Consider the following 15169-nt stretch of genomic DNA (forward strand, 5'->3'; position numbering starts at 1 on the left):
ACAGGGGTGTGGGGCAGAGTGAGCCTGGCCAGCCGGGCACCAGCGTCACCAGATGAACATTGGCTTGCCATCATCGTGTGCCAGCTGATTGAGGCACGAGAGCAACAGCAGCGCGTCAGTGAGCATGCTGGGGTGCACTGTCTCCACCAGCACGCGCTGCAGGAAGTCCACAGTGTAGGAGCCGCCCTCTGATGCGGCCAGCTCAGGCCTCTCACGCAGGATGCCATACGCGTTCACCAGCTGCTCTGTCAGCGCAGGATGTACCCGCCCATTGTAGCCCAGACTCTGCAGCCTGTTCATGATGCTCACGTAGCGCTGAGTGAGTGTCTGGCACAGCTCCTCGTCCAGCTTGTGGTCACTGGGGTTCAGGGATGCCTGTGGGGAGAGTGGTCTTCAGGAGCCCTCCTTCCCACTTCAGCGCACAGGCAAGGGGAAGAGAGGAGTAAGGGTGTGTGTGGGGTATGGCTGTCCACCACCCAGGGGGTGTGCAGGGAGGAGGTCCTGGGAGACAGGCTGGAGGGATCTGGTGGGTAGAGGAGCCCAGGGACTGAGCCTGACAGAGAAGCCCCCACGCTCTATCCAGGCAGGGCCAGTGGCTCCGCCAAGTTCCTGGGATACCCTGTGGCCTGCTCCGTTCACCACCAGGAATTTGGGCTTGGGCTGAGGACAGGGACCATGGCTGAAAGGCTGGAGGCACTGGGGAAAATGAGAGGCTCTTCAAACCCCCACAGTTGCCTGACTGCAACTTGAGGCCTCTCCCAGGACCCCTCGGGGCTCCCTCCCTGCTCCTTCTCAGTCTCCTCTGGAGGCCTCTGCTTCCCAGCCTGGACTCTGTCCTCAGGACATCCTGTCTCACACCCCTTGTGACACTGAAGGAAGGATGCCAGCCAAGCACTCTGGCCCCCAGCACTGAGGGTCTGCCACCTGGACCTGGACACAGGAGAGTCCCTGGGTCTTCCCACCCAGCCAGGCAGTGACTGCTGCTGGCCAGGATGCCCCTGATGGCTTGGTGCTTCTGTTGTACTTGTTGTTCTGTCGTCCTGGGCTTTCCTGACTGGAAGCTGAGGCTCTTCCAGACTTGACTTTATTAGTTGTTGATGGACCTCTATTATTTATATAAAGGGCCTCACACATGCCAGGAAGTGCACTACCACTGAGCCCCAGCCCCAGTCCCTGGTTGTTAAATATTTTGAAGATCTCCCTGATTAGAAGGAACTTCATTCCCCTAAATGTATTTATTTTAAAACAAAGGAGATAAATAAAAGAAATGAAAATAAAACAAAATGATGTAGGTACTCAACACAAGCAAGATAAATATCAAAACAAAACTAAAGGAAGTCCAAGGAAGGAAATAAAAAATAGCAGAAATTGGTGGCTGGAGTTGTGGAGTGCTCGTCTAGCATGTGTGGGCCCTGGGTTCCATCCTCAGCACTGCATATAAATAAATAAAGACATTGTGTCCACCTCTACCTAAAAAATAAATATTAAAAAAATAGCAGAAATTAGGAAACAGAAGCCAAAGGATCAATAGGATCAGCAAAACAAAATTGGTCAAAGTAGACTCATTTCACTGAAGAGCCAGAGCAGAAGTCCCTCTGCTTTTAGGTGAGGAACTCCCAGCCAAGGCCACAGGCCCCCATTCTGCAGTGGCCTGCACATCACTAAATTCCAGCCAATGAGATGAAACTGGTTGTGAACCCCACCTCCTGGTGGCTGACTTGGCCCCTGGACCTGAGAGTTATCTTACTAAAAAATAGGATCCTTAAGATTTAAGGTTTGGGGCTGGGGCTGGGGCTCAGCAGTAGCGCACTTGCCTTGCATGTGTGAGGCACTGGGTTCGATTCTCAGCACCATGTATAAATAAATAAAGATCTATCAACAACTGAGGGAAAATATTAAAAAAAAGATTTAAGGTTAAAGCCAGGCGCTGTGGTGCACACCTTTAATCCAAGTGGCTCAGGAGGCTAAGGCAGGAGGATTACCAAGTTCGAGGCCAGGCTCAGCAAAAGTGAGGTGCTAAGCATCTCAGCAAGACCCTGTCTCTAAATAAATTACAAAATAGGGCTGGGGTGTGGCTCAATGGTCAGTGCCCCTGAGTTCAATCCCTGGTACTCCCCTCCCATCAAAAAAGATATAAGATTAAGGGGGCAAAATCTCTCAGCAGGGAATGAGACAGCCAGCCTAGCTCCAAATCTTAAAAGATGCACCCCCAAATTAGGACTTCAATAGTGGGCCAGTCTTCAAGGCCAAGGGAGTAAGATCACACTCAGGAGGTGGCAGGTTGGAAGTCAGTGCAGCCTCCTGAGACTCTGTGGTCCACAGAGACACAGAGAAGACACTGTCAGAAGACCCAACAATATTCTGCCCTGTTTTCAAAATAATCCTAGTGATTTTCCCAGATGATCAGGAGCAAATTGCAGTGGGGGAGAGCAAGCACATGTACAGAATGGTCAACAAGTGACCTGCAGTTACCTTTATTAGCATAAAGGTAAAAAGCACACCCCAGGGTGGAGGCTTCAGCTGGTAAGGCATGGCATTGAGGAGGCAGGAGGAGGAGAGCCAGGCCAGCTGTCACCCACCTCTGCCTAGGGTGACATCAAGAGGCTGGTCCCACCTACCCAGATGCCTTAAGAGCTGAGCACTGGGGTTTCGTCCCCCACGTGACGCCCCCCTGGTGCCCCAGTAGCAGAGTGGAGAGCTTTGTTCACATCCCAGCTGGCCTTTTCTCTGATACAAGAACCCACCCAACAGGTGACAGACTGAGTCCTGCAGCATGTCGTTTAGGACTGGGAGTGCCCTGGAGAGCCCAGAGGAAGGAGTGAGGCTGAGGACTGTGGGCAGACAAGTGCTGCCTTACTGCTGCCCTGCGTTGGTCACCGCCATTTGGCGTGGTCCCTGACCCACGAGTAGAACTGCAGAGGACTTAACCGCACCCCAGTGCATTAAACATCAGGAATGTGCAGTCTATCGTGCAGAAAGCTTTTCATGTCTCGGAACATTAAGAGGAAAAGGAGCGACATCTCAATGTGAGACAGAAAAAACATCCTAGAAAAGTCAGAATTTGTTCATGAAAAAACCACAGCATGGTTCTGTGAGAGATGGCAGGAAAGCTCTGAGCCTGAGGTGGCAGACACTGGTGTTGCTCACCAGCTGTTCTGCACTGTCTGTGCCTTCCTGAAGGAAGCTGGGCTCTTCCAGACTTGAGTCTGGCGGCTGGGCTTCTGCCAGGCAGGTGGAGGTGGAGAGTGCCGGGGAGCGGTCTTGGGGGAGCACGTGGACATGGCACTGGCTCTTCAGGGACAGCTGTGCTTGACTAGGGGCTTCTTGCTGGGTGTTTGCACACTGTCCTGGGCAGTGGGGCTCATAGTGTGTCCACTAGGAAAGTCTTCTGGTGTGTCAGCGTTTGTCCGGGCAGTGTAGCACACAAGCGCAAGTTTGTGTCCTTGAAGTTTTGCTTTTTTTGTGGGGGAAAGGTACCAGGGATTGAACTCAGGGACCCTCAACCACTGAGCCCCATTCTCCAGCCCTATTTGTATTTTATTTAGAGAGTTGCTTAGCACCTCGCTTTGAACTCGCCATCCTCCTGCCTCAGCCTCCCGAGCCGATAGGATTACAGGTGTGTGCCACCACGCCCGGTTTCCTTGAAGCTTTTCTGACCACCCAGACATTCACTAAAACCCTTCTTTACTTACCTCAGCTCGTGTGGGTTCAGCCACCAAGACCACTGATTTGCCTGAGAAGACCTGCTGAATAGTCTAGCACAAACTCAGGCTTAGTGGGGAGACTGGCGTTCCTTGTCAGTGTAAATATTTGCCTCTATGATCTGCTGCTTTCAAATACTCTGTCCAGCAACCTGGACAATAGAAGCTAGTGTGAAACACAAGATTTAGTGGGCTGGGGCTGGGGCTCAGTGGTGGAGCACTCGCCTACCACATGTGAGGCACCGGGTTCAATCCTCAGCACCACATAAAAGTGAACAAATAAAGTAAACATATTGTTTCCATCTACAACTAAAAAAAAAAAAAAAAGCTTTAGGTTTGGGGGTATAGGCCTGTGGTACACAGCTTGCTTAGCATAGACAAGGCTGGGGGTTTCTATCCCTCTGCCAGAGACAGATTGAGCAGATATGTTTAACCTGATTAAACAATGTATACATGAGGAGACACATTATTTGGCATGCCAATAATATGTACAATTTTTATGTTTTTTTTTTTTTGTTAAAATAAATTTAGCTGGGCATGGTGATGCACACCTGTAATCCCAGAGGCTTGGGAGACTGAGACAGGAGGAGGATCACTAGTTCAAAGCCGGCCTCAGAAACTTAGAGCCCTAAGCAATTCAGTGAGACTCTGTCTTAAAATAAAAAATTTAAATGGCTGGGAATGTGGCTCAGTGGTTAAGCACCCCTGGGTTCAATCTCTGGTACCAAAATAATAATAATACAGAGATATGAAAAATTGTGGTATATATGTGTGTATTAAGAATTATAATGCAAAAAAGTACATGTATAATGGCATAAATTGATGTGAACATACTTTATAAACAGAGATACAAAAAATTGTGCTCTATTTGTGTAATAAGGATTGTAATGCATTCCACTGTTGTCGTGTGTTTAAAAAGAATAATAAAATCAATTAAAAACAAAAAAATGGGCTGGGGATGTGGCTCAAGCAGTAGTGCACTCGCCTGGCATGGGTGTGGCCCGGGTTCGATCCTCAGCACCACATACAAACAAAGATGTTGTGTCCACCAATAACTAAAAAATAAATATTAAAATTATCTCTCTCTCTTTAAAATAATAATAATAATAAATAATATAAACTTAATTAAAAAGAAAGGAATAGAAGAATTACAACTGTCTGCTAAATAAAGGGCTGGGGAAAGTGGAATTAGATGCAGATAGGAATCAACAAATCACCCAGCCTGAGACCAGGGGGCAAATAACTGGTTCTCAGGTGTGACGTCAGTCAGCCCACATGAACCCTGCAAAGGGCCAGCCTGGGTGTCCCCCAGGTTTGCAAAGCCACTTCTCTGCAGGGGAGCACTGGGAGAGCTGCTTCCCAGGAGGAATGAGGGTGTCTGCTGACAGGAGAATGGCCAGTGGCTCTGGAATTGGTGATGGAGCTCTTGGGCTGAGTGACTTGTGTCTTGGTGATGGTGAGATGCCCAGAGGCTGTCAGTGGGGCTCCGTGGGTACCATGCTGGCTTTGACTTCCCTGGGCACCAGAGAAGTATTGCCTGATGCACATTAGCTCTTTCCTAATGATTTGTGCCTTAGAGCTGTGATTGTTAGATTCTACCACCTGAGCAATAACTTCCCTGTCAAGGGCAGAGAAACACCATGAAGGGGGACACACAGAGACCACCCCCACATCAAAGGCCCATGCATTTTATCATCTTCCTTTTAAGCAGCAAACAATAGGAATCCTTTTTTCATGGTTTACTATCCAATTTCTCCATGGACAACTAGACTTCTGCTTATAATCAAATGTAGTCCTTGCCAATTAGACACCAGACGCCAGCGTTTAGAGACGCCAAGCATTGTGCTTCCACCAGGTTCTGAATCGCCCTAGCCAATCTGCACTGTGGCACAGCAGCACTGCTCTGGGACACCGTAGAGGGCTGTCAACTAGAGACTCCACCAAAGTGCCACTGACTCCAGCAACAAGGTGCTGAGGGGTAGCCAGCACTGTCAAGATGTGTGATCTAAGCCAGGCGCGACAGCAGGGCCTGAGGTCCCATCTGCTCCAGGGGCTGATTTTAAGTAAAGCCGGCCTGGGCAACTTAGCAAGAGTGTCTCAAAATAAAAAATAAAAATAAAAATAAATAAAAGGACTGGGGGTATAACTGTATGGAAAGCACCCTGGGTTCAATCCCCAGTACCGAAGGGAGTGGGCGAGGGGGAGGGAGGGATGGGGGGGAGGGAGAGAGAGAGAAAGGGAAGGAGAGAAATGTATGTGTAATCTATCAATCAATGTAGTTTAATCCATATATCAATGCAAAACTACTCAGAATTTGAACCAGGTTTTTCCTAAAACTTGATGTTTTCACTATGAAAGCTCACACTGAATAGGAAGAGCTAAGATGATTGAGAAAAAATCAAGGTGGGCCTGCTTGGAGCAGTGCCCAGCTCCAGTACCTGTCATGAGGGCAGCATGGGCTGCGTGGGGCAGACTGGAGGGCCCACACAGGTGCAGGCCTGGAAGAGGGAAGGAGGTAGGTGCTGGGTACCCCCTTGGCCTGGCAGTGCTGGGCTTCTACAGCTCTGAGCCTGGAGACCTGGCCAGTTGCCCTCACCAGCAGAATACTGTGGGGTCCCAGTGGATTGGCTATGCCCCTATCATTCTGTCCACACAGCCCTGTCTGTCTTCTGATCACAGTACCCCTGTCCTTCTGCGTGGCTGTTCCTCAGGCCTCAGGGCTGTCCTCTACACCTACTAGCTGAGGCTCTCACTATGGCTATTCACTACCTTGGGGTCATTTCAGTCTGGTGGTTCCTCTGTGTGAGGCTGGCCTCTGGGGAAGACCAGGGGTTGCAGGCTGGGGAGAAGTACCACCCATTTTAACCCACACCACTATGGTCAGTTACAGGGCAGTCAAAGACCTAAGTGAAGAAAAAAACCTTCAAATCCTTAGGAGAAAATTCAGGTGATGAGAGTACAGAAAATATGGAATGCTTTTAGGACCTTCTGATGAGAAGATTTCTTAAATGAGACATGAAGAATACAAACATTAAGGGCAAAAGCTGAAAATTCTGGTCATATTAACATTAACTACTTAACCAAAGGACACTTTAACCTATGGAAAAGGAAAACTCAGACCTATATACCCAAAATCCAGCCAAAGTCCCAAATGCAACCCAAAGTGAATTCTTCCCAAACGACCCACAAAGGCTCCCGTTTGTCAAACATCGTCCTCCACACTGACACGGAAGGAGGTAAGTGGATGCATCCTGGGAAAATACACCGGAATTAGCCTTGGGCCTCGGAACAAGTTCGCCAGCTGCTGCCTGGCTCTGGGGCCTGTTTCTTGTGGTCCCCAGTGATTCTTGAGGACACCCACAGGACTGGGGAGGAAGCTGGCTGTGCCATTCTGGGGAGGTCACAGTACTCCTCAAGCCTCTGGGGATTAGGGCTGCCCATGCAGAGGAGAGAAGAGTCACCTGCCTGTCCTTGAACCCTCCCTGCTCAGCCCTTCTTTGGGGAGGCTTTTAGGGCTGGACTCAGGGCTCTTACTGCCAGATGCCCTGGACACCTGCTGGCCACTTGGATTGAGCACTGGCTTCTTCCATCCCAGGTTCTCCTTGGATTCTAACATGTTAGCTTCACTTGAGGGCAGTGTCCCCAGTGTGTCTCCTCCTGGGCCAGCACACTGCCCAGTCCCTTCAGCCCCCTGGGAGTGTGTGGGAGACGGACAGCCACACACCTGGATGATCTTCTCTGGAATGTTGGAGACAGTGAAGCCGTAGAGGCGGACACGCTCCGGGAAGATGCTGGACAGGATCCTGCGGTCCAGCTGGAAGGCGATCTCCCCCACCAGCCTCTCCCAGGCCAGCTGCTTCGACTCTGGGGATGACAGGGGACGTGGCTGAGCCGTGGATGGATGGAGTGGGGCTGTGGTCAACAGCCCAGGTGGGTGGCAGGGGAGATGGCCTAGGAGCCCCCAGACTCACAGTGAGCCCCTGGTGGCCGCACTGACCTCGGGTACTGTCGGGGAACTTGCTCGTCTTGCGGTGGGCCATCTTCCGCTCCAACTCCAGGAGGCCTTTCCGAGATGGTTCCGTGGTACGTGAATACCCCCGGGTGTCATTCACCGAAGCCGGGGAGGATGAGGTACGTGGTGAGGATTGGGGGTTGCGTGGAGGAGAATGGGGGACAGGCAAGGGCCGGCTGGGAGAGGGCTGCACTCGGGGAGGGGTGGGGATGGTGCCTGAGGGGGTGCAGTTGTTGGCAGCTTGGGGGGTGGGGGCAGGGACTGTGCCAGCAGGAGAGGCAGTTGGGGAGGTAGGGATAGAGGCAGGGACCATCTGTCCCTGGGGGACACCGGGCTGGATTCGGGCATCCGCGGTGCCATACAAGGCTGTCGTGGGACCAGGCATGGCCATGATGCCCACCGGGGTGGAGGTCTGGAGGGGTGCACCCACAAATGTCACGCTGAGGGGTTCTGGTTCCTGGATTGGCTGGGGGTGTTCACTGGCTGTGACTGGTTGGGGAGGCAGAAATGAGAGGAGGGGGTTAGAGTGAGGCCCGGTGGGTGCAGGATCTGGCCTCCCTAGGGCACCCCTGCCCCTGCCTGGCACCCCATTACCTTTGGAGTTGATGGTGGACCCTGCACCAGCTGAGGAAAGGGGCCCAGAGTGACTTCCTTGGAGCGTGTCTGCCAGCCGTACCCCTGGGGCCTCTGGCCCAATCAGGCCGCCCGTGGGGCTGGCCAGAAGGCTCTGAGAGACACCTAGGGGGGCTGCGGAGGTGAGCAGGGGGCTGCTCAGAGGGACGGCTACTGGGCCTGCCATGGGGGCCATCAGGGGACTGCTCTGAGACACAGCCATGGGGCCTGCCAGGGTGCTGGCCAAGGGGCTGCCTGGACTCAGGGAGCCGGTGGAGGTTAGGCCCAGGGAGTTGGTCAGGGTGGCCCCAGGGGTCACTGTGATGGGGCTGGCCAGGTGGCTGCTCAGGGGGCCAGTAGAGGGCAGGCTGGTCAGGGTGCCCCCTGGGGTCATTGCTAAGGGGCTGGCCAGGTGGCTGCTCAGGGGGCCGGTCAGGAGGCTGGTGAGTGGGCTGCTCTGTGACACAGGCACCGGGTTGGACAGCAGCGTGTTGAGAGGGCCCATCATGGGGCTCACAAAGGAGCCCACTGCAGGGCTGGGTTGTGGGCTGCTCAGCATGTCTGCCAGGGCCACAACCCCCACTTCTTCCAGGACTTGTTCGTTTGCTGCTGCAGCTGGGGACGGGGGCAGGAAGACACCTGGGGGACACAGAGAGAGCACTGAGACCCCAGGCAAGTCCTGCCAGGAGCCACGGAGGCAGTCATGGGCTCTCCTACCCTTCTGGGGCCTGCCAAAGTGCTTGTCAGACTCTGGTGACTTGACCTCCCTGAGCCTCGCTGCTCTGGGTGGTTGGAGCCATGTACCCCTGCCCCTGAGGGGACTCCAGGGCAGCTGCCATGGAGGATCTGTGAGCGGGTCTTCCCTGCCTTCTCAGTCCCTAGCATCTTGTGTCCAGCCCTGGTTCTCTAGTGAGTCCTCCCAGACTGACTGTTCTGCCCGTCCCGCTCCAGGTCATAGGGACGGTTCACAGCCCTCCCCCTCAGTTGTTCTCACTGTACTCAGCCACTGACCTCTCACCCAAGAAAGAAGGGTTTCCCAGTGGCGGGACTCTCAGGTGGCCACGGTGGCCCTTCTGGTCTATGAAGGGGAGGAGTGAGCTGGGCCTCCGGTAGGACCCCCTAGGGGGTCAGTGTTGCAACAGGCAGAGCCTCACCTAGCCCAGGGCCACGCACAGACGACCTGTGTACCCTAAGAGGCCCAGACTCATTTCTTTACACCCCTGGACCCTCCTGTGGGAGCCTAGGAGCCCGTTCTCCGTGAGTTCTGGGGGAGAGTCCCTGAGGAGGTGCAGAGCTAAGGAGGTAGAGTGCAGCAAGGTTTTGATAATATGCAATTTCAGTGAAAACTTCCACTTTGCTGCTATTGTCATAAAAATAGGACACACTTACTATAGGGAAAGACTGGAAATACAGACAAGTGAGAAATAGGAAAACTCTCTGACAGTCCGATCATTCCATGGTTAGTCCCTAATCAAGAGCTTCCCATTACCTAGCAGACTTTTTCGACATGTTTACAGAAACCAGGGGTTGGAGAACATTTTCTGTAAAGGGTCAATTGGTAAATATTTCTCACTTGGCTGGCCACATGGTCTCTGTTGCAAGTCTGCTGTTCTTTTGCGTTCTGCAAAAGCAGCCAAAGAAAACCAGTCATTTGGAAGTAAATGACTAAGGATATGTGGCAATAAGACTTTATTTATGTACCCTAATTTTTGAATTTCATGTACTTTTCATGTGTTATGAAACAGTATTCTTGTTTTGATTTTTTTCAACCCTTTGAAAATGTAAAACCTGTTCTTAATTCACAGGCTCTGTTCAAACTGGAGGTAGTTGTCCTCTGGGAAAATGACCCAGGTAGGTCACTGGGCCAAAAGGGTGAGGGAGATGGGACAGACCTTGGCCAACTTCCACAGAGGAAATGGCTCAACCTGAGTTTTGGTCCAAGTTGAATTCCAGATAAAATCAATAAGCACTATAAAGAAGGTGACTCTATGACCACCAAGGGTGCAAGTCACAGAAAGTACGCACCACAGCATACAGCACAAGAACCACAGGGACCCGGGGCAGGGGGTAGCTGACCCAGGTCCAGAAGGACCAGTGGCACAGGGAATGGATTATGTAATTAACAGAGCTGGTCTATATACACCAGAGAGATTCAACAGCAGGTGTGCATCTCTTCTTTGGTTGTTGATAGACCTTTATTTTTTATTTATTTATGTGCAGTGCTGAGAATCAAACCCAGTGACTCATACATGCCAGGCAAGTGTACTACCGCTGAGCCACAGACTCAGCCCCCCAGTCCTTTTTAAAAAATGTTTTATTTAGAGACAGGGTCTTGCTGAGCTGCTTAGGGCCTTGCTAAATTGTTGAGGCTGGCTTTGAACTCGTGATCCTCCTACATTAGCCTCCTGAGCCGCTGGAATTACGGATGGGTGCCTCCATATCTGACTCTTATTAGGAATTTTTTAAAAAATGCATTGAAATCTCTAATCAACAGGCAAAGACTGGCAGAATGAATTTTTGAAAAAAGACTCAATACATCGAGACTCATTTTATATTAAAAGTCACAAATAGATTGAAGATGAAAGAATGGAAAAAAGATATTCCATGCAAATCCTTACCAAAATAGAGCTGGTAACTATACTAATGTCAGATAAAATATATTTTAAATAAAAATTGTTATAAAAGGCAAAGAAGGACATCATTGGTTCAACCCCCAGTAGAAGGTAGAAGGAAGAGGAGGAAGGGGAGAGAAGGAGGAGGAGGAAGAGGAGAGGAAGAAAAAATTGAAGGGGAAAATAGACAATTTTCACATTAAGACTTGTAGAGTTTAATACTCACTTTCAGTAATGGTAACAGAAAAGAGAAGAAAAACAGACCTAACAGACATGGGGCATTCCGCCCAACCATGGCAGAAGACACATTCTTCTCCAGTGCACATCGAACATTCTCCAGGGTAGGCCACATATGAGGGGAAAAAAAGTCTCAATAAATTTAAAAAGATTGAAATAAAAGTACTGTCTCTGAACATAATGGAATGAAATAAGAAATGAAAACAGAAAGAAACCTGGAAAATTCACTAATTTGTGGAAACACGCTGAAATAACCAATGAGATGGGGCTGGGGTTGTGGCTCAGGGGTAATGTTTGCTATTACATGTGAGGCCCTGGGTTCGATTCTCAGCACCACATATAAATAAATAAAATAAAGGTCCACCGACAACTAAAAAAAAATGTTAAAAGAAAAAAAGTAAAAATAATGAGATTAAAGAATCAACAGAAATTTTAAAAATATTTTGAGATAAATGAAACTGAAAGCATGACGTATCAAAATTTATGGAGCCAGGTGCCATGGTACAAGCCTGTGATCCCAGCAATTTGGGAGGCTGAGGCAGGAGGATTTCAAGTTCAGGGCTAGTCTGGGCATTTTAGCAAAATGCTGACTCAAAATTTTAAAAAATAAATAAATAAAAAGGACTGAGGATATGACTCAGTGGTAAAGTGCCTCTGGGTTCAATCCCCAGTACCAAAAACAAAAAACAAACCCCCAAAATGTATGGGAGATAGCAAGGGCAGTACTTAACAGTGAATTGTATAGCTATAAATGCCTATTTTAAAAAAAAATCTCAAGTCAATAATGTAACTGTAAACAGGGCAAGGTGGTACACACCTATAATCCCAGTGGCTGAGGAGCCTGAGACAGGAGGATCACAAGTTCAAAGCCAGCTTCAGCAAGATCAAGGTGCTAAGCAACTCAGTGAGAACCTGTCTTTAAATAAAATACAAAATAGAAATAGGGCTGAGGATGTGGCTCAGTGGTTGAGTGCTCCTGAGTTCAGTCTCTGGTACCAAAACAACACCACCACCACCAACAATATCCTAACTGTACACTTTAAGGAACTAGACAACAAGGACTGAAAGCGAGACCAACAAGAGAAACAAACAAATCGGATTATGTTTTAAAAGACATCATCAAGAAAGTGAAAAGACAATCCATAACCCACAAAGTGGGAAGAAAATATTTGCAAGATATATATTTGATAAGAGACTGTAACTAGCATATATGAAGAACTCCCACAACTCATCAATAAAAGGACAAACAGTCCAGGGCTGGGGTTGTGGCTCAGTGTAGAACAATCACCTAGCATGCACAAGGCCCTTGGTTCCATCCTCAGCACCACATAAAAATAAATGAATAAAGGTATTGTGCCCACCTACAACTAAAAAATCAATATAAAAAAAGCCAAATAGTCAAATTTATCTGAATAGGCATTTTTTTTTCAAAGACATACAGATGACCAATAAGCCTATGATCAGGGTCAGCATTATTAGCAAGGAAATGAAAATCAAAACCACAGTGCAATACCACTTCACACCCACTAGGAGGGCTAAAATTAAAAATAATCACATGATTACAAGTATTGGCAAAGATTTGGAGAGATGAGAATCCAGATACATTGCTGGAGGGACTATAAAATGATGCAGTCATTGGAAAACAATCTGGCAGTTTCTCCGAGGAGAGTTAAACATAAAGTTACCACATGACCCAGCAATTGTAGTCCTTGATACATAAGAGAAAGGAAACATGACTGCACAGAAACTCACACATGCACGTTCATAGAAACATTAATCTCAATAGCTTAGAGGAGGAAGCCACCCAAAGTCCATAAACTGATGAATGGACTCACAAAACGGAGTCCATTCCCATCACGGAGTAAAGCCCCGCAAGGCCAGCTCTACTGGAGCACGCCCAGTCCTAGAAGGCCACCGGCATGATCCAGATGACACGGAATGCCTAGAAGGGGCGAGTCCATGAAAAGTACGGTACCAGATCCTTACAAGAGCTTCGGATTTGCTGCATTTGTTCGTTCATATGATTACCATTATTTGGCACTGGGGACTGAACTCGGGGCCATTCGGCCACTGAGCCACATGTGTTTTATTTAGAGACAGGGTCTCTCTGAGTTGCTTAGCTCCTTGCTTTTGCTGAGGCTGGTTTGAACTCGCCATCCTCCGGCCTCGGCCTCCCCAGCGCTGGGATGACAGGCGTGCGCCACCGCGTTCGGCTTTGTTTTAATTATTTAGGGTCCAGAAAGAGTTGCCACGTCAGACAAGTGAGTTTAAAAATAAAAGCAAATGTCGGACATTAAGGCAGTAGGTCGCGTTTCAGACTGTGGGAACTTCTGGTCCCCCCAACCTGTCTCCCCCGCGCACAGGCACCTGGCTGGCCGCGCCCGGCCACCTGGCCCCACCGCTTCCCGCCGGCTCGGCCGCCCCCGGACTTGGTGCTGGGAGCGGGGCCCAGAGGGGCGGGACCACGCCTTGAGGGCGGAGCTTGATGATGGGCGGGTCCTGGGGCGGAGCCAGATGTCCAGTGGCAGGGGAGGGGCCGAGGGGCGGGGCCAGAGCAAGGCAGGGGGCCTGGCCGGCTCGGGGCCGCGGGGTCCTAGCGCGACGCCGCTGCTGGGGGCGGGAAGCGAGGAGGCCCGGGAGAGCGGAGGAGCCAAGGTGTCTCCAGCGGAGGTTTCCACAGCGGTTGCGGGAATGTGGTGGGGAGGGTCCGTGAGGCGAGTTCGGGAGGAGGTAGGGTCCTGTGGGAAGGGTCCGGGTCCCTGAAGGGGAAGGGTCCCTGAGGGGGGGAAGGGTCCCGAGGGGGAGAGGGTCCCTGATGGGGGGAGGGTCCCTGATGGGGGGGAGGGTCCCTGATGGGGGGAGGGTATTGAGGGGGAGAGGTCCCGAGGGGGAGCGTCCTTGAGGAGGGAGGGTCCCCAGAGGGAGAGGGTGCCGAGGGGGAGAGGGTCCCGAGGGGGAGAGGGTCCCTGAGGGGGGAGGGTCCCTGAGGAGGGTCGGTCCCTCACGGGGGAGGGTCCGGGGGGGGGTACGTCCTGAGGGGGGAGGGTCCTGTGGCGGAAGGAAGGTTCCGGGGCGGGAGGGTCCTGAGGGGGAGGGTACCAGGGGACAGTGGGGCCTGGCTCCCGGAGGAGTGGCCCCTAGGGTCTTGGTGGGGGCCGGGTCCCGGATGGGGAGGTCGGGCATAAAAGGATTACGGCTGCCCCCTGCTGGAGGAGACTGCCCCCACGTGCCGAGGCCGTGCCCGAGGCCGGCGGGAGCAGGAGAGGGAGGGGAGGAGGGTGCCAGCAGCCAGAGCCGGCCAGGCCCCCACCCTTTCTGTCCTGTTCATGCTGACGCTGTCTGGCCCGCCTGGCTTGTGCCACTCTGACCACCTGTCACCTGCCCAGAAGAGCCAGATCTGACCAGCGTGGGCAGGAGCCGGTTTTCCACACTGATCTAGCATTTGGACCTCATTTCCTCTCTCCCTCTGCTACTTCAGCAGCCTCCCAGAGACATCCCAGCAAGCCCACAGTCTAGACTCCTGTCCTGGCTTTACCTCCCAGGTAGGAGTGGGCCTCCAAGATCTGAAACTCTTGGCACCTGTTTCTTCTCGGTGAAGTTAATTTGGCCAACAACCAACATGTACTGAGTTCTGGCCACACAGATTGCTCCCTCTGACCACACAGTTGTACCTTCTGGCTTGCTTGGAAAATGATTCCCAGCCACCTGGTCCTTGAGCCTTTCCAGATCTCTAGTACACTGACCTCTTTATTTTTTATCCTCCCTGACAACCTTCCTTACCTCCACCTTCCTCTCAACAGCATAGTCTGAAATGTGCCTGCGCTCTGGTTGGACTGGCCTCAGTACTCCATCTGCCTGCTGCCCCCAGGCCACCATATGCTGTAGAAGGTACAAGTTGGTGTCTGCTGCCTTTGTAGATTTGATAGATAACTAATGCCATTTAGTCCACTGTGTAGTCAGACAGACTTCCCATGTTCTCCTCCCAGTCCTCTTTC

The 15169-nt window shown here is 51.1% G+C and overlaps 1 protein-coding gene and 1 long non-coding RNA gene across 10 annotated transcripts in view; one reads left to right on the forward strand and one right to left on the reverse strand.

The window, feature by feature from the left end:
* Positions 1 to 15169, reverse strand: part of Spatc1 (spermatogenesis and centriole associated 1) — a 19798-nt gene continuing 4629 nt past the window's right edge. Inside the window, exons 3-6 of the mRNA XM_078016527.1 lie at positions 8308 to 8964; positions 7699 to 8202; positions 7426 to 7565; positions 1 to 375 (exon numbers count right to left, since the gene is read on the reverse strand). Of these exons, the coding sequence (XP_077872653.1) occupies positions 46 to 375; positions 7426 to 7565; positions 7699 to 8202; positions 8308 to 8964 (1631 nt within the window). The 3' untranslated portion in view covers positions 1 to 45. The remainder of the gene's footprint in view (positions 376 to 7425; positions 7566 to 7698; positions 8203 to 8307; positions 8965 to 15169) is intronic.
* LOC106144746 (uncharacterized) overlaps positions 13733 to 15169 on the forward strand; it is a 22384-nt gene continuing 20947 nt past the window's right edge. For 6 of the 9 annotated variants that reach the window (XR_013423690.1, XR_013423689.1, XR_013423693.1 and 3 more), the window contains exons 1-3: positions 13739 to 13904; positions 14653 to 14716; positions 14975 to 15062. This is a non-coding gene — a long non-coding RNA (uncharacterized LOC106144746). Of the gene's footprint in view, positions 13905 to 14652; positions 14717 to 14974; positions 15063 to 15169 lie in introns of all 9 variants that reach the window. The other 3 variants (XR_013423692.1, XR_013423694.1, XR_013423687.1) reach the window with 3 other exon arrangements.

This window comes from Ictidomys tridecemlineatus, chromosome 7 (genome assembly GCF_052094955.1).
Source record: "Ictidomys tridecemlineatus isolate mIctTri1 chromosome 7, mIctTri1.hap1, whole genome shotgun sequence".
Classification (NCBI taxonomy): Eukaryota; Metazoa; Chordata; class Mammalia; order Rodentia; family Sciuridae; genus Ictidomys; species Ictidomys tridecemlineatus.